At 44.1% G+C, this 18,144-nt stretch overlaps 1 protein-coding gene across 1 annotated transcript in view; it reads right to left on the bottom strand.

Annotated features, from left to right (window-relative positions):
• LOC133647624 (signal transducer and activator of transcription 1-alpha/beta-like) overlaps window positions 1-15,246 on the bottom strand; it is a 51,000-nt gene extending 35,754 nt beyond the window's left edge. The window contains exons 1-2 of the mRNA XM_062043350.1: window positions 15,130-15,246; window positions 10,115-10,245 (exon numbers count right to left, since the gene is read on the bottom strand). Of these exons, the coding sequence (XP_061899334.1) occupies window positions 10,115-10,242 (128 nt within the window). The 5' untranslated portion in view covers window positions 10,243-10,245; window positions 15,130-15,246. The remainder of the gene's footprint in view (window positions 1-10,114; window positions 10,246-15,129) is intronic.
• Window positions 15,247-18,144: the final 2,898 nt, after the last annotated feature.

Below are 18,144 nucleotides of genomic sequence, written 5' to 3'. Positions count from 1 at the left end.
GACTTTAGACATGAATTTCTACAACAAGTTTAACTTGACACTTCTCTATTAATTCATATGAAATCAAGCATTTTAAACCAATATTACTGTAGTTTTTAACATAAACACTTTTAACAGAAATACTATTTTTATACATGAATTAAATGTTTTACTTTGCCTTTTAATAAAGCAAAATCCACTCTCTATATTAATATACTTCAAATTACATTTACAAGGCTTTAAGCGCCCTAATTGCCCATTTCTTGTCTCTACAAGTAAAACAAATATTTGTGGTGAATAAGATAAAGAAAAGAAACAAAATAAGCACCAATTGTACCTTATTTAACAGTTCAATTATCTAAATAAACATTCTTCTGAAGTTGAGCTCTGCCATCAATCACAGCGCATAAACTTCAACAGTCGGATCATGATTAAACAGTCCAGTGGAAAGAGGTGAGCTCACCGGTAGTCCGTTTGGTTTGAGTCCTCTTTCCCATGCGTTTGTGAAGTGCTTTCGTGGTTTTAGTGATCGTCTCTGTCTCTGCTGCTCTCAGCTCCGTCCTGCACACTGAATGAAACGGGTGCATTTGTTTGCTTTGTCCTGTCTGCGCTGCTCATCAGTCTGATTGGGCTCACCTGCTGGAGAGCGCACCTGGTGAGGCGCGCCGCGGAGCAGCGCTTCTGCTGTGACGCGCATGCAGCGCTTCTGCTGTGACGCGCATGCAGCAGCACAGCCGCTGTCACACACACACCTTCAGCCGCACCTCCAGGCAGATCGCCGCAACACCTCCCACTCGATCTTTGCAGTGTAACCTGGAAAGATCGCACCTCTCAGGCGAGCTGGTCTCCCCTGACCTGATCCTCCGCCGGGATGAGGACGACAAGGCGTCGGACGTCTCGATGCAGTATGGTGCCCTGGAAGTCCTTCTCCTTAGACCTGGACTCTTTAACGACAGGGTTTGGAGTCTTCACCTGAACGCACCCACTTGGAGAGACTTTCACGTGGACATCTCGGACAATGCCTTTGGGATCTGCGTTCACACTGACAACTCTTGCTAGCTTGAACTGACCCCTCAGTGCATTTTGGTCGCAGAGCCACACTATGTCTCCAATGGCAGCATTTCTTTCAGCAGTATGCCATTTACTGCGGATGAACAGGTTTGGACCTGCGAGTTGGCTCCAGGACTTCCAAAAGTAGCTGACTTGCATTTGAATCTCTTGCAGCCTTTTGAAGGGGTAAGTTGTGTAGTCGAATGTTTTGAAATCTCCACTTTGTGTGGCTCGACCAAGCAACAGGGTGTTTGGAGTGATGTATTGGATGCCGTCCTCACGGCACTGGACTCTAGCGTCGATAGGCCTTTCGTTGGCAAGGTTGGCGGCCAGCTTGAGTACAGTCAGGAATTCACTGAAGGCAAGGCCTTCTCCTCTACCAAGGCTTTGTAGAGCTCTTTTGGTGATCTTGACAGCAGCTTCGGCGGCACCGTTTCGGTGAGGTGAATCGGCTGGAAGGATTCTCCACATCCAGTCGGTCCCATTCCTGGCAGCATATTCTTCTAGTGATCCTTTGTTTTGTCGTCTCAGGTAACTGTACATCTCTTCAAGGACAGGTTTTGCTCCAATAAAGTTCGTACCTGGATCGGACCAGATCTTCTGAGGATGGCCTCGGACAGAAGTGAACCTCTGGTAAGCAAGTAGAAAGCTCTCCGTTGTTAGCGTGTTTGCCAGTTCGACATGGATGGCTCGGCTGGACATGCAGCAGAAGAGCACGCCCCATACTTTCATGCTCACCCTCCTCTTGACATCATCCTTCACTTGGTACGGTCCGAACAGGTCGACAGATGTGAATTGAAATGGTGCAGCCGGATTCGATCTCTCCTCAGGCAAGTTTCCCATTATTTGCTGGCAGGTCTTTGCTTTTGCTTTCTTGCACACGACACACTTGTCAACAACTTTTTGGGCAATAATTCTTCCTTTGATGACCCATGCTTTCTTTCGCATCCGCAGTGTAGTTCCTGCCACTCCTTCATGTCCCTCACTGTGTGCTTCCCGGGCTAGGAGGGTGGAGATCCAGGCCTGGAACGGTAGCAGGGGAACAGCTCTGTGGTCTTCTCTGCAGGTCTGGATCCTGCCACCACACATCAGGAGTCCGCTTGTTTGGTCCTTGTAAACAACCAGTCTGTCTGTTGTTGTGTTTGGAAAGTGTACGCCCTCCTGTGCTGCCAAGCATAGGTCTCTGAACATCTTCTCTTTCGTTCACAGTGATGACACCAGATGAAGGTACTGCCTCCCACTTTTCTTTATCGCCGGGGCACAGGAATTTCTTTACTGCTCTCCAAGTCCATACTATTGTCCCGACCAGCCGTCTTAGGTTGCTGAAGCGCCTTTCGTCCAGTAGCTTTTGGACTGCTGCTGCTGCAGGTGGTCTTCTGAATCTGGACTCTGTTTCTTGGACTCTTTTTGGGTCCTGTGCTTTCTGTTGACTTCGGGTGAGTACGGCGACAAATGTTTTCTTCTGTATTTTTGTGATATTGTCTCTTGCTTGTGCGGCGACGTCTTTGGCTGATTTCTTCGGCCACTCACTTTCAGGAAGTCGAAGGAACTTTGGACCTGACTGCCACTCGGATTCCTCAGTTAAGTCATTTGGACTGGCCCCTCTGGTTATGATATCTGCAATGTTCTCGGGCCCTGGAATCCACCACCAGTCTTGGACATTTGTGCTGCTTTGGATCTCGCCGACTCGGTTGGCAAAGAAGGTCTGGTAACCATAACTCTCCCGCTGGATTGCGCCTAGGACGGTCTGACTGTCGACGAGATGGTACCACTTCTCAACATCGATTCGGCAGTGTCTCTGGAAGTAGTTCTTCAACCGGGCGGCAAAGACTGCTCCACACATCTCCGCCTTCACAGGGTCACCCTTGTGGTCGAGAGGGGTCAGCTTGGCCTTAGATTCAACTAGCCTCACAACAACACCATGGCTGCAGCTCCAGCGTAGGTACAGCACAGCGCCATATGCGTGCTCACTGCCATCAGAGAAGGTGACGCCACTTGGTTTTGCACGTGGATTTGGTGGTGTCAGGGGTCTGGTGAATCTGAGTTGGCTCAGCTCTGCATAGTCTTCTAGGAGCTTTATGGCATCTTCTCTGAGTCCTTTGGACAAGGCGGCATCCCAGGTGTCTTCTATGCAGTACATGACTTTTGCTTCTTGAAAAGCTCTTCGGATGAGGATGGCTCCCTTCTGCTTTGCAGGAGCCACGAGGCCGAGTGGATCATAGAGACCAGAGACTTGGCTCAACAGTTCTCTTCTGGTGAATGGATCTGGGGTTTGTCTTCTTACTTCATCTCTCAGTAAGTCCTGACCAAGGCGCATTTTCCTCTTCTTCTTGGAGAAGTTCACTGCAACCATGACATGTAGTGTGTCATCCTCAATGGTGTAACCAAGGCCGAGGGCTTTGTTATCCTCTTCAGTGAGCTGGTTTGGCAGGATCATGGTCTTTGACTCCATCTTCTCACCTCTCGGCCCTTTCCTCCCACTTTGATCGGAGTAGACCCAGGGCTTCATGATGAATCCTCCAGCTTTAAGGATCTGTTCGATGTTGGATGTGAGGAGTTTGAGGTGCTGGAGGTTGTTGTGAGAGGTCAGGATATCATCCACATATGCATCTTCCTCTATCACACGTTTCTCTTCTTTGAAGTGTTTGAATGAAGGCAAGTTGGCGGTCTCTCTCATGGCGACTTGGGCTATGCAACCAGCAGGTTTGTCTCCCATGTTGACCCTTGTTATGGCGAAGTCTTCTATTTCAGCCTTTTCAGTGTCACGCCACAGGAACCTGTGCAGGTGGACCTCTCTCTCTTCCAACCAGACAGAGTTGTACATCTTGCGGATGTCACCGAGGGCAGCAAAGACACCAGCTCGGAACCTCAGTAGGACAGCTCTGATTGGGTTCAGGACGTCAGGACCTTTGATTAGTATGTCGTTCAAACTCAGGCCTCTGTACTTCTGGCTGCTGTTCCATACTAGCCTCACTGGGGAGGAGACTGAATGTGGATTTGGTGCAATCAGGTGACTTATGTACCACACTGGCCCAGTCCAACTCTGCAGAACCTCTTTGGATAGCTTCACTGCAGCTTTGCGATGAAGCATTTCATGGACTTGTGACATGTAGGCTGTCTTCAACTCCGGTTCCTTTGCCAGCTGCTTCTCTGTCCTGAGGAATGTGGCTTCAACCGCTCTCCTGTTGTTGGGTAGAGATGCTGGATCTTCTGTCCAGGGATACTTGGCATGCCAGTGGGGATCAGGGCTGTGATGGTCTCCATTCACATACATCAACCCGTTCTTCACTATCTCCATCTCTCTTTCTTCAGCCAGTGTCATTTCTTTTCCCCCGGGTTGGCAATTCCCACAGCGACATCCTCCACATCTTGGCTCACAAGCAGCTCCAATACTTTCCCACTTCCACCACTTCAGAAAGTCTCTGCTGCTAGTGGCTGTATTGGACTGGGTGTGGGGCTTGTCGGGAGACTGGCAGGAGATTGGATCTCTACAGATGAGTTCACTGTATTTGACTGCTGCAGTTCTCATGGATCTTGCGAAGTGTGTCTTTGATGTGTGGGCCATTAAGGTGACTTCTTCAAAGAGGTCCGGGTGTGTGCCTCCGATCGTCTTGCCGAGGGGGCCGCCCCAGAGCACAAGGTTGCCAACAGAACGAACCTTCTGGGGTACTAGCTGGCCTTCCTTGTGGCTGATCAGGAGTTGCACCTCTTTGGGTCTAGCAAGGTCTCTTAGGGGAACATCTGGGAAGATTTTCTGTAGCTTAATAGCTGGAACATGTCTGTGAAACTCTGCAATCTTATCAAGGCCATAGCAGATTAGTTGATGTGACCTGAGGGTCCCTCTCGGAGTGTTGACCCGAATCTTGAGGAGGTAGCGCTTAGTTGCAACAGACACCTTCATCCCTCCAATGCCGTAAACCACCAGTGTCACATCTTCACCTCTCAGGTTCAACTTGCTGGCAGCTCTATGTGTTATATAGTTCGTGTCTGATGCCAGGTCGATGAGGGTCCCAATTCTCTGTCCATCGTTGGCAGTGACATCAAAGAGCATCAGGATCACTGGATACTCATGCAAGCCATTTTCCTCTAGAAGACCTCTTTCAACTGCTGTGGTGTTGTATGCTCTGGATGTGACGTTGCAGAAGGTGTCTCGACACTGCTGCGCCAGCTCAGGGGTAAGCCTGGATAGGAAGTCTTTTTGAGCTTCGGTGTATCTTTTCCCCTCAGCTCTCACTGGACTGGATTTAGGTGTTCTTTGGGACTGGGGTCTGGCAACTGGACAGAGAAGGTAATGGTGTTGGTCTTTGCACTCTGGGTTCCCGCACAGATACGTGGTGTTTCTGCAGGGGTCGCTGCTGTGGACCTCGAGACATCTCTTGCAGGCACCGAGCTGTTGTGCTGCATCCCTCTTCTCCGATGGCTTTAGGTTGATCCTAAACCTTCTGCAGAAATAGAGTCTTCTTCTGTGCTTTGGGTCACCACAAATGATGCAGCCTGCTGTTTCACTGCTGGACTTGGCTGACTTTGTTCTGGCATACTTGATGAGCTTAGTCTGCTCCTTGGCGGGTTCAAAGACGTTGCTCAGTTGATCTAGTTGCTCATATATAGATTCTTGGGACTTTAGGAATGTGATGAGCTTGTCGAAGCGGTTCTGGGGGTTAACAGTGTTTCCTCTGTCAGCAGCATAGGTGAGCCAGTCTTTCTTCAGAGTTTCTGGGAGTTTGCTCTCGATGGATCTAATCACCAGTGGGTTCTTTAAGGCGTCTGCATTATCCAGTTCGTTTAGATCATAAAGGGCCTTTTCCACAGTTTGGATGAGCTCTACGATTTTCCTTGGATGGCCGCTCCTGGCTGATGGTCTTGCTTGTAGCTCTTCTATGATCTCAAGAGCAATGCTGGCTTGGTTCCCAAACCGGTTTTCCAGGACTCTGAAGATCTCATCTGCTGAGCTGTACGTTGACAGACGTAGTTCCCTGGCCACCTTTTCATCAAGGCTATCCAGTAGTTGGAATTTCTTAACCTCTGAAGATCCGGTTGGTTCACCTTGCTTCTGCAGAGCCTCCCATTCCTTCCTCCATCTGTAGTAGTTTCGCTGGTTGCCGGCAAACTTTGGTAAGGCTGTGGCCTTTAGCTTTATCGCTGCCACTGGAGCTGAGCTGCGGGCTGAGATGGGCTGGGGTCCAGCGTCTTTCTTTATACTTGCTGCTTGGATGAGGGGGGCCTTCTGTGACACCAGCTTGGGAAGGACCACCTCGAGCTCTCTTAAACGGTAATCAAAGTCCTTTTTCTCGGCAAGCGGAGCCCAGTGGTTCCAGTTCTGGTGCGCTTCCTTTGCCTTGTCCACCAACTTCTGTAGGTGGGTCAGCATGAACTCACAAGCCTCCAGAGTTGTGTCTGGCTGGAAGGAGACGTTCCTGAATTCGGCCTCTGCAACTTGTAGAGCCAGGGAAAGTTCCTTTTCTCCATATGTGGTCCAGAGCGTCTCTCGGATTAGGAGTTTGACTTCTTTCGTCTTCTGCTCACATTCTTTCTCCGTCTTTGCTATGTCGGCTTTCTGGGGGTCGCTCAGCTCCTCAGCGTCTGCCATGTAAGCGGCTTCCACTTCTTCGTTTGCCTCGAAGACACGAGAGCTCTCTAGCATCAGCTTCTTGAAGTTCTCCTGTAACTCCTCCTTAGACATCTCTATGTAGGTTCTCGTAATGTTGTTGGCAAGGTGGGAGAACTGTCTCTTAGCTGTGGCCCTCTCCACTTTCAGTTCATCTGTTGGCTTTGGATCAGCCATCTTGCTCTCTTTGGCTGACAGACAGCAGTCTTTGTCCTCCAGGCCCCAGGTGGAGTGTCCTCCCTCTCGGTGGTGGCCGCAAGTGGAGTCTTTTGCTGGTCACAGACGGTTTTTCACTGTCAGGTGTATTTATAACGACATGGCTTCCCACACTTGAAAAGGAAGGACTCGATGAGGCTCAGGATTTCACTCGTATTTCAGTTTATTAACTGGAATCTTGGAAGGTGAAAAACCTTTAAACACACAAGAATAAAAGCTTTTAAATAAAATACAGCATTTTGCAACAAACAAAGTAAGTACATTAACTCAGGTATTTTATAAAGGTAAGTACATTTTTAACATTAATTAATACACATTAACCAGCATTTCACTTAACTTAATTAACTTAGATTAATAAGGTAAATTAGGCATTAAATAAACAGAAATATAGTTCACATGTTAGAACCATCTACTTTTAAAGCAACGTGTTTTACCTTAAGTTTTAGCCTAAATTATTTTATACAGACTTTAGACATGAATTTCTACAACAAGTTTAACTTGACACTTCTCTATTAATTCATATGAAATCAAGCATTTTAAACCAATATTACTGTAGTTTTTAACATAAACACTTTTAACAGAAATACTATTTTTATACATGAATTAAATGTTTTACTTTGCCTTTTAATAAAGCAAAATCCACTCTCTATATTAATATACTTCAAATTACATTTACAAGGCTTTAAGCGCCCTAATTGCCCATTTCTTGTCTCTACAAGTAAAACAAATATTTGTGGTGAATAAGATAAAGAAAAGAAACAAAATAAGCACCAATTGTACCTTATTTAACAGTTCAATTATCTAAATAAACATTCTTCTGAAGTTGAGCTCTGCCATCAATCACAGCGCATAAACTTCAACAGTCGGATCATGATTAAACAGTCCAGTGGAAAGAGGTGAGCTCACCGGTAGTCCGTTTGGTTTGAGTCCTCTTTCCCATGCGTTTGTGAAGTGCTTTCGTGGTTTTAGTGATCGTCTCTGTCTCTGCTGCTCTCAGCTCCGTCCTGCACACTGAATGAAACGGGTGCATTTGTTTGCTTTGTCCTGTCTGCGCTGCTCATCAGTCTGATTGCGCTCACCTGCTGGAGAGCGCACCTGGTGAGGCGCGCCGCGGAGCAGCGCTTCTGCTGTGACGCGCATGCAGCGCTTCTGCTGTGACACGCATGCAGCGCTTCTGCTGTGACGCGCATGCAGCAGCACAGCCGCTGTCACACACACACCTTCAGCCGCACCTCCAGGCAGATCGCCGCAACAACAAGTGTATGCAAACTTTTGACCAAAACATTCACTTAGCATGTTATGTGGGTGTGCACTTTGTAACAATAGGGGCTCGGTTAGTAAAGCGGCCGTGCCAGCTACTTGAGGGTTCCTCAGTGTTTCCCATAAACTGCCAAGATACCTGTGGTGGTGGGGGCGTGGCTATGGGCGTGGTCACCATGACATCATCGAGTCATTTGCATAATTTACTACAATGATATGATTTTCTCTAAAAAGGCTCAAAAAATGTATACTTACTAATTAATAATAAGTTTTGTTTTAAACGTCCGTCCATCCATCCATCCATTTTACAATATAATTACAACACTTTATGTACATATTTATATACAGATTTGAACAATAAGTTATTCACTGAAATATATTTATTAATTGTGGTTCTTACAAAAAATATATCTTATAAAATATAAAAGCTAAAATGTCTCTTAAAGCTCTGCCCCTTTAATTAGTGCATACTAAATAATTTAACTTTAGCCTACTACTACAACCATATTATTTACCAGCAACATAAAGTGAAACAGAGGCAGAGGTGTCCTGCCACAGTCAGTAACAAATAAACAGAAAACAGTAGTGGTCAAATAGAAATAAGGCAACAAGAGAAGTATCCTACACTTCTCTTTTGTAAAGTAAATCTGAACAGCCTATATGGGCATCTACATCAACTATATGATTTGCCTGAGAAGCTGGACAGGACAAAAAAAAAAATGTTAAATTAAATAAAAATTTAAAAAAAACGAAAAATCTATTTGTGGCGGACGTAATTCTTTCATGGCGGGCCGCCACAAATAAATGAATGTGTGGGAAACACTGGTTCCTGGTTCGATCCCCGTTTCCACCATCCTAATCACTGCTGTTGTGTCCTTTGGGCAAGATACTTTATCTACCTTCTCCCAGTGCCACCCACACTGCTTTAAATGCAACTTAAATGCCTAAATTAAATGTAACTTAAATACTTGAGTTAAATGTAACTTAAGAGAATGGGTTTCACCATGCAAAGCGCTTTGAGTCACTAGAGAAAAGCGCTATATAAATATAATTCACAACTCACAACAATAAGATCTGTTACTTGTGCTTATGTTGCACACAGACGTATTTGAGTGACGGACTGGATACCAGAGTGTTGACATTTACCGATGTATGTGCGTGTATAGTAGGGTTGTCTCGATACCAACATTTTGGTTCTGGTACAGATACCAAAATGTATTTCGATACTTTTCTAAATAAAAGGCACCACAAAAAAATGGCATTTTTGGGTTTATTTCAACAACAAAAAATCAAAAACATATGTTTATTATTGCAATTGAAGAACAATTTAGTCCTTAAATAAAATAGTGAACATACTAGACAACTTGTCTTTAAGTAGTAAGTAAACAAACAAAGACTCCTAATTAGGCAATGGCGATCAAGTACCTTTTCATACTGATCGGTGGCCGATTGATCAGCACATCCCGAGTAAAAAGTCTTTAAAGACGGATGTACCTCAGGTCTGGCACACCTATTAGCCTGGTTAGCATGCTGATAGCATCACGAGCTTAAATAAATATATCACATTTTATTTTGTTCTCCAACCTCCGAGGACAAAGCTACGAACAAGGGGAGACCGGGCGTTCTGCTCCGCCGCTCCCAGTCTGTGGAACGCTCTCCCTGACCACCTGAGGGCACCACAGACTGTGGATGCTTTTAAAAAAGGCTTAAAAACCTTTCTTTTTAAAAAAAGCCTTTTTTTTAGATGTATTCATACTAGTTTTAGCTATTTAGCTGTTCTAGTTTTTATTTGTATTTATTTTTTTAATACACTGTAGCACTTTGAGGTTGTTTACTCAATGTAAAGTGCTTTTTTACAAATAAAATCTATTATTATTATTATTATTATAAGTTGCAGCATTTAGCTCATGAGGGTGTTTTGTTTTGAATATGGCACATTTACCCCTTTTTTTCTACTACTCTATGTCTTCTTGATAAATGTTCTAAAATATTGCGTCATCTCACCAATCGATGCTCTCAATCCACTTGCTCAGGTACTGCCTGATGTCCATTGGGAAGGAGTCGTTGTACAGCTGGTCTACTTGCTCCAGGTACTTGGAGTCCAGCATCTGAAGCTGGCACCACAGCGCCATCTCCTGGTGAACAAAAACGTTCAACAAAAACAAGAAACGTGCGTCATTCACCCACAGCTACTGGATAGAAATAAAATGCGTTTGACAGCTTTCTAAATGGGGTCGCGCGCCCCGGGGGGGTCTTTTTTCTACAACACCCTAAACCAGTGAAGTTGTCACGTTGTGTAAATGGTAAATAAAAACAGAATTACACTAATTTGCAAATCCTTTTCAACTTATATTCAATTGAATAGACTGTAAAGACAAAATATTTAACGTTCAAACTGGAAAACGTTATTTTTTGCAAATATTAGCTCATTTGGAATTTGATGCCTGCAACATGTTTCAAAAAAGCTGGCACAAGTGGCAAAAAAGACTGAGAAAAGTTGAGGAATGCTCATCAAAATAATTATTTGGAAAATCCCACAGGTGAACAGGCTAATTGGGAACAGGTGGGTGCCATGATTGGGTATAAAAGCAGCTTCCATGAAATGCTCAGTCATTCACAAACAAGGATGGGGCGAGGGTCACCACTTTGTCAACAAACGCGTGAGCAAATTGTCCAACAGTTTAAGAACAACATTTCTCAACCAGCTATTGCAAGGAATTTAAGGATTTCACCATCTACGCTCCGTAATATCCTCAAAAGGTTCAGAGAATCTGGAGAAATCACAGCACGTAAGCGATGATATTACGGAACTTCGATACCTCAGGCGGTACTGCATCAAAAAGCGACATCAGTGTGTAAAGGATATCCCCACATGGGCTCAGGAACACTTCAGAAAACCACTGTCAGTAACTACAGTTTGTCGCTACATCTGTAAGTGCTAGTTAAAACTCTGCTACGCAAAGCGAAAGCCATTTATCAACAACACCCAGAAACGCAGCCGGCTTCGCTGGGCCCGAGCTCATCTAAGATGTACTGATACAAAGTGGAAAAGTGTTCTGTGGTCTGACGAGTCCACATTTCAAACTGTTTTTGGAAACTGTGGACGTCTCGGTATGATGACGTATGCGCGTGACGTCACGGATTGAGCGGAAGTATTGGGACACCATTGTGTCCCAATACAAACAGCTCTGTTTTCATCGCAAAATTCCACAGTATTCTGGACATCTGTGTTGGTGAATCTTTTGCAATTTGTTTAATGAACAATGAAGAATGCAAAGAAGAAAGCTGTAGGTGGGATCGGTGTATTAGCGGCTGGCTGCAGCAACACAACCAGGAGGACTTTGACTTGGATAGCAGACGCGCTATCCGACGCTAGCCGCCGACCGCACGGATGATCGGGTGAAGTCCTTCGTCGCTCCGTCGATCGCTGGAACGCAGGTGAGCACGGGTGTTGATGAGCAGATGATGGCTGGCTGGCGTAGGTGGATAGCTAATGTTTTTAGCATAGCTCTGTGAGGTCCCGTTGCTAAGTTAGCTTCAATGGCGCCGTTAGCAACAGCATTGTTAAGCTTCGCCAGGCTGGAAAGCATTAACCGTGTAGTTACATGTCCATGGTTTAATAGTATTGTTGATTTTCTGTCTATCCTTCCAGTCAGGAGTTTATTTATTTTGTTTCTATCTGCAGTTAAGTCTGATGCTATCACGTTAGCGCCGTAGCTAAAGTGCTTCGCCGATGTATTGTTGTGGAGATAAAAGTCACTGTGAATGTCCATTTCGCGTTCTCGACTCTCATTTTCAAGAGGATATAGTATCCGAGGTGGTTTAAAATACAAATCCGTGTTCCACAATAGAAAAAGGAGAGAGTGTGGAATCCAATGAGCCAGCTTGTACCTAAGTTACGGTCAGAGCGAAAAAAGATGCGTCCTGCACTGCACTCTAGTCCTTCACTCTCACGTGCCTCATCCACGAATCTTTCATCCTGGCTTAAATTAATGGGGTAATCGTCGCTTTCTCGGTCCGAATCGCTCTCGCAGCTGGTGTAAACAATGGGGAAATGTGAGGAGCCTTTCAACCTGTGACGTCACGCTACGTCCGGTACAGGCAAGGCTTTTTTTTTTATCAGCGACCAAAAGTTGCGAACTTTATCGTCGATGTTCTCTACTAAATCCTTTCAGCAAAAATATGGCAATATCGCGAAATGATCAAGTATGACACATAGAATGGATCTGCTATCCCTGTTTAAATTTAAAAAAATTCATTTCAGTAGGCCTTTAATGAAATTAAACAATGGATGTCCGCTAACTTTTTGCAACTCAACGGCAAGAAAACGGAAATGCTGATTATCGGTCCTGCTAGACACCGACATCTATTTAATAATCCCACCTTAACATTTGACAACCAAACAATTACACAAGGCGACTCGGTAAAGAATCTGGGTATTATCTTCCACCCAACTCTCTCATGTGAGTCACACATTAAGAGTGTTACTAAAACGGCCTTCTTTCATCTCTGTAATATCGCTAAAATTCGTTCCATTTGGTCCACAAGCGACGCTGAGATCTTTATTCATGCGTTCGTTACGTTACATCTCGTCTCGATTACTGTAACGTATTATTTTCGGGTCTCCCTATGTCTAGCATTAAAAGATTACAGTTGGTACAAAATGCGGCTGCTAGACTTTTGACAAGAACAAGAAAGTTTGATCATATTACACATATACTGTATATACCTTTATATACATATATATATATACCTATACTGGCTCACCTGCACTGGCTTCCTGTGCACTTAAGATGTGACTTTAAAGTTTTACTACTTACGTATAAAATACTACACGGTCTAGCTCCATCCTATCTTGCTGACTGTATTGTACCATATGTCCCGGCAAGAAATCTGCGTTGAAAGAACTCCGGCTTATTAGTGATTCCCAGAGCCCAAAAAAAGTCTGCGGGCTATAGTGCGTTTTCTATTGGGGCTCCAGTACTATGGAATGCCCTCCCGGTAACAGTTAGAGATGCTACCTCAGTAGAAGCATTTAAGTCCCATCTTAAAACTCATTTGTATACTCTAGCCTTTAAATAGACCCCCCTTTTTTTAGACCAGTTGATCTGCCATTTATTTTATTTTCTGCTCTGCCCCCCTCTCCCTTGTGGAGGGGGGGGGGGACACAGGTCCGGTGGCCATGGATGAGGTGCTGGCTGTCCAGAGTCGGGACCCGGGATGGACCGCTCGCCTGTGCATCGGTTGGGGACATCTCTGCGCTGCTGACCCGTCTCCGCTCGAGATGGTCTCCTGCTGGCCCCACTATGGACTGGACTCTCACTATTATGTTAGATCCACTATGGACTGGACTCTCACTATTATGTTAGATCCACTATGGACTGGACTCTCACTATTATGTTAGATCCACTATGGACTGGACTCTCACTATTATGTTGGATCCACTATGGACTGGACTTTCACTATTATGTTAGATCCACTATGGACTGGACTCTCACTATTATGTTAGATCCACTATGGACTGGACTTTCACTATTATGTTATATCCACTATGGACTGGACTCTTACTATTATGTTAGATTCACTATGGACTGGACTCTCACTATTATGTTACATCCACTATGGACTGGACTCTCACTGTTGTGTTGGATCCACTATGGACTGGACTCTCACTATTATGTTAGATCCACTACGGACTGGACTCTCACTATTATGTTAGATTCACTATGGACTGGACTCTCACTATTATGTTAGATCCACTGTGGACTGGACTCTCACTATTATGTTAGATCCACTACGGACTGGACTCTCACTATTATGTTAGATCCACTATGGACTGGACTTTCACTATTATGTTAGATCCACTATGGACTGGACTCTCACTATTATGTTAGATCCACTATGGACTGGACTCTCACAATATTATGCTAGACCCACTATGGACTGGACTCTCACTATTATGTTAGATCCACTATGGACTGGACTCTCACTATTACATTAGATCCACTATGGACTGGACTTTCACAATATTATGCTAGACCCACTATGGACTGGACTCTCACTATTATGTTAGATCCACTATGGACTGGACTCTCACTATTACGTTAGATCCACTATGGACTGGACTTTCACAATATTATGCTAGACCCACTATGGACTGGACTCTCACTATTATGTTAGATCCACTATGGACTGGACTCTCACTATTATGTTAGATCCACTATGGACTGGACTCTCACTATTATTTTAGATCCACTGTGGACTGGACTCTCACTATTATGTTAGATCCACTATGGACTGGACTTTCACTATTATGTTAGATCCACTATGGACTGGACTCTCACTATTATGTTAGATCCACTATGGACTGGACTCTCACTATTATGTTAGATCCACTATGGACTGGACTCTCACTATTATGTTAGATCCACTATGGACTGGACTTTTACAATATTATGTCAGACCCACTCGACATCCATTGCTTTTGGTCTCCCCTAGAGGGGGAGGGGGGGTTACCCACATATGCGGTCCTCTCCAAGGTTTCTCAGTCATTGACATTGACGTCCCACTGGTGTGAGTTTTTCCTTGCCCTTATGTGGGCTCTGAACCGAGGATGTCGTTGTGGCTTGTGCAGCCCTTTGAGACACTTGTGATTTAGGGCTACATAAATAAACATTGATTGATTGACTTCCTTATCTCTCTCGGAAGTCCCGCCCCCCAGCTAAAGTCATTGGCTAACACCCCGGAGCCAGCCGCTACAATATAATCGAAAGTTCTATAAATATTGGTTATTTTTAATCGCACATGCCGACATATGCAAGCTGTAGAAAATGGATGGATGTAATATTCAGCAGAAAACATTCAACATGCAACGTCACACTTAAAATATTACAGTTAGCTAGCAAACTTACGAGTGGCTTATTATACTTCCGCAACCTACGGGAAAAAACATTACAAACTAACACATTGGTATTTGTTTGATATCGCCGCGGGAGAGAAGAATACATTCCAAAACGTACCGTTTATGAGTAAAAGAGGAGCGTTTTGACAGAAGAATCTTGTTCCTTGGTCCGCCACCGAGTGCGTCAAACAGAAAGTAATGTTTTCCTGGGACTAAATGTGTCAACCAATCACCGTGAGGCATGCATAATAAAGTCCCGCCCTGTACTTTTGATAGCCAATCAGCTTCCCGAACTGAGGCTGTTCCGCCAACTCGAACGCGTATGGTCGAGAACAAGACAACGCATTTAAGATTTTACCTCCAAAAACGCCTCGTTAAAGTGCAGTTTGGAGTTCAAACGCTTAAATCAAGTTTTTTTTTTTTAAATATTCTGTGGTTGTCTAAGTCAAAATGGTGTTTTTTTTTAATATTTAGAAATAAAAGATAAAACATAAAAAGGGGGAGGCACATCATTAGCTGGAACAGCCAAATGGCCACGTGTTTTCAGAGAATAGGAAAGCAAGCCAGGAATTCAAAACTGAAACCTAAAGTGTCACTTTTTACCTTATTGTGCAAAAACGAAAGTTAAAAATGACACCTTAATGAATGTCATAGTAATATTAGTTGTTCAGCACGGGTACAGATTGCTCCCCCCTTTTTTGCTGGAGGCTGAAACTCTTTTTTTTGACTAATTAATAATAGACAACACTTTCAACATTTAGTGGATACTATAATTGGTATCATTTGTCTACATAATTGTCATCAAAACACTGACCTCTGCATAACATTAAAGGAGCCATACGTAATAATTTCATGTTAAAGGCCTACTGAAATGAAATGTTCTTATTTAAACGGGGATAGCGGATCCATTCTATGTGTCGTACTTGATCATTTTGCGATATTGCCATATTTTTGCTGAAAGGATTTAGTAGAGAACATCGACGATAAAGTTTTGGTCGCTGATAAAAAAAAAGCCTTGCCTGTACCGGAAGTAGCGTGACGTCACAGGTTGAACATTTGCACATTGTTTACACCAGCAGCGAGAGCGATTCGGACGGAGAAAGCGACGATTACCCCATTAATTTTAGCCAGGATGAAAGATTCGTGGATGAGGAACGTAAGAGTGAAGGATTAGAGTGCAGTGCAGGACGTATCTTTTTTCGCTCTGACCGTAACTTAGGTACAAAGGATCATTGGATTCCACACTCTCTCCTTTTTTATATTGTGGATCACGGATTTGTATTTTAAACCACCTCGGATACTATATCCTCTTGAAAATGAGAGTCGAGAACGCGAAATGGACATTCACAGTGACTTTTATCTCCACGACAATACATCGGCGAAGCACTTTAGCTACGGAGCTAACGTGATAGCATCGGGCTTAACTGCATATAGAAACATACGAAATAAGCCCCTGACTGGAAGGATAGACAGAAGATCAACAATACTACCAAACTCTGGACCTGTAACCACACGGTTAATGCTGTACCGCCTGGCGGAGCCTAGCAATGCTGTTGCCATTGAAGCTAACTTAGCTACAGGACCTCAACAAACATTAGCTGTCCACCCACGCCAGCCCTCATCTGCTCATCCCCACCCGTGCTCACCTGCGTTCCAGCGATCGACGGCGCGACAAAGGACTTCACCACGATGATCGGTGCGGTCGGCGGCCCGGAGACGGAGGAAGTCAAGGTGAGGACAGCGGCGCGGCGGCGGGCGTTGTAGCTTTCGACGACACCCCGGCCGCCATCAGAGTCGGCAAGAAACATATATTTCCCCAAAGTTACGTACGTGACATGCACATAGCGCCACACACGTACGGGCAAGCGATTAAATGTTTGGAAGCCAAAGCTGTACTCACGGTAGCGCGTCTGCTATCCAACTCAAAGTCTTCCTGGTTGTGTTGCTGCAGCCAGCCGCTAATACACCGATCCCACCTATTGCAGTCTCCATTGTTAATTTAACAAATTGCAAAAGATTCACCAACACAGATGTCCAGAATACTGTGGAATTTAGCGATGAAAACAGACGACTTAAACTGGCTCTCGTGCTATTCCAAAATGTCTGGTTCAACCAGTGACGTCACGCGCAAACGTCATCATACAGAGACGTTTTCAGTCGGAAGTTTCCCAGGAAATTTAAAATGTCACTTTATAAGTTAACCCGGCCGTATTGGCATGTGTTGCAATGTTAAGATTTCATCATTGATATATAAACTATCAGACTGCGTGGTCGCTAGTAGTGGCTTTCAGTAGGCCTTTAAGTCATCATTAAATGACCCTGATATGTCAAAAAGCATTAATATATCATGTTCTTTCCCAATACCTTCATAACTGTCAACAGTAGTTCAGTAGTTTCAAAATGAGATTTACAGCCCCGAAATCTTGTTATTGTTTTCATTTTGATGCCCCGCCCTCCAGTGTTTGACCAATTAGAAAGTCTGTTAGTGTGTCACATCCAGGTTGCCAGTTACGCACCATCACCTTTGTCTGGCTACTGCCACTGGTAAAGTTACTAAACATGTCAGACCTTAGTCAATCTAAAAGTTACCGTTCTCAACTTATTCATTGATTGAGTGATTGATTGAAACTTGTATTAGTAGATTACAGTACAGTACATATTCCATACAATTGACCGCTAAACGGTAACACCCCAATAAGTTATTTAACTTGTTTAAGTCGGGGTCCACGTAAATCAATTCATGGTAATGAATCATGACAAATAGAGATGTCCGATAATATCGGCCTGCCGATATTATCGGCCGATATATGCGTTAAAATGTAATATTGGAAATTATCGGTATCGGTTTTTTTATTATCGGTATCGGTTTTTTGTTGTTTTTTTTTTGTTTTTTTTATTAAATCAACATAAAAAACACAAGATACACTTACAATTAGTGCACCAACCCAAAAAACCTCCCTCCCCCATTTACACTCATTCACACAAAAGGGTTGTTTCTTTCTGTTATTAATATTCTGGTTCCTACATTATATATCAATATATATCAATACAGTCTGCAAGGGATACAGTCCGTAAGCACACATGATTGTGCGTGCTGCTGGTCCACTAATAGTACTAACCTTTAACAGTTAAT

This window comes from Entelurus aequoreus, linkage group LG01, assembly GCF_033978785.1.
Source record: "Entelurus aequoreus isolate RoL-2023_Sb linkage group LG01, RoL_Eaeq_v1.1, whole genome shotgun sequence".
NCBI classification, from domain to species: domain Eukaryota; kingdom Metazoa; phylum Chordata; class Actinopteri; order Syngnathiformes; family Syngnathidae; genus Entelurus; species Entelurus aequoreus.
This window is presented reverse-complemented; position numbering and strand designations above follow the sequence as displayed.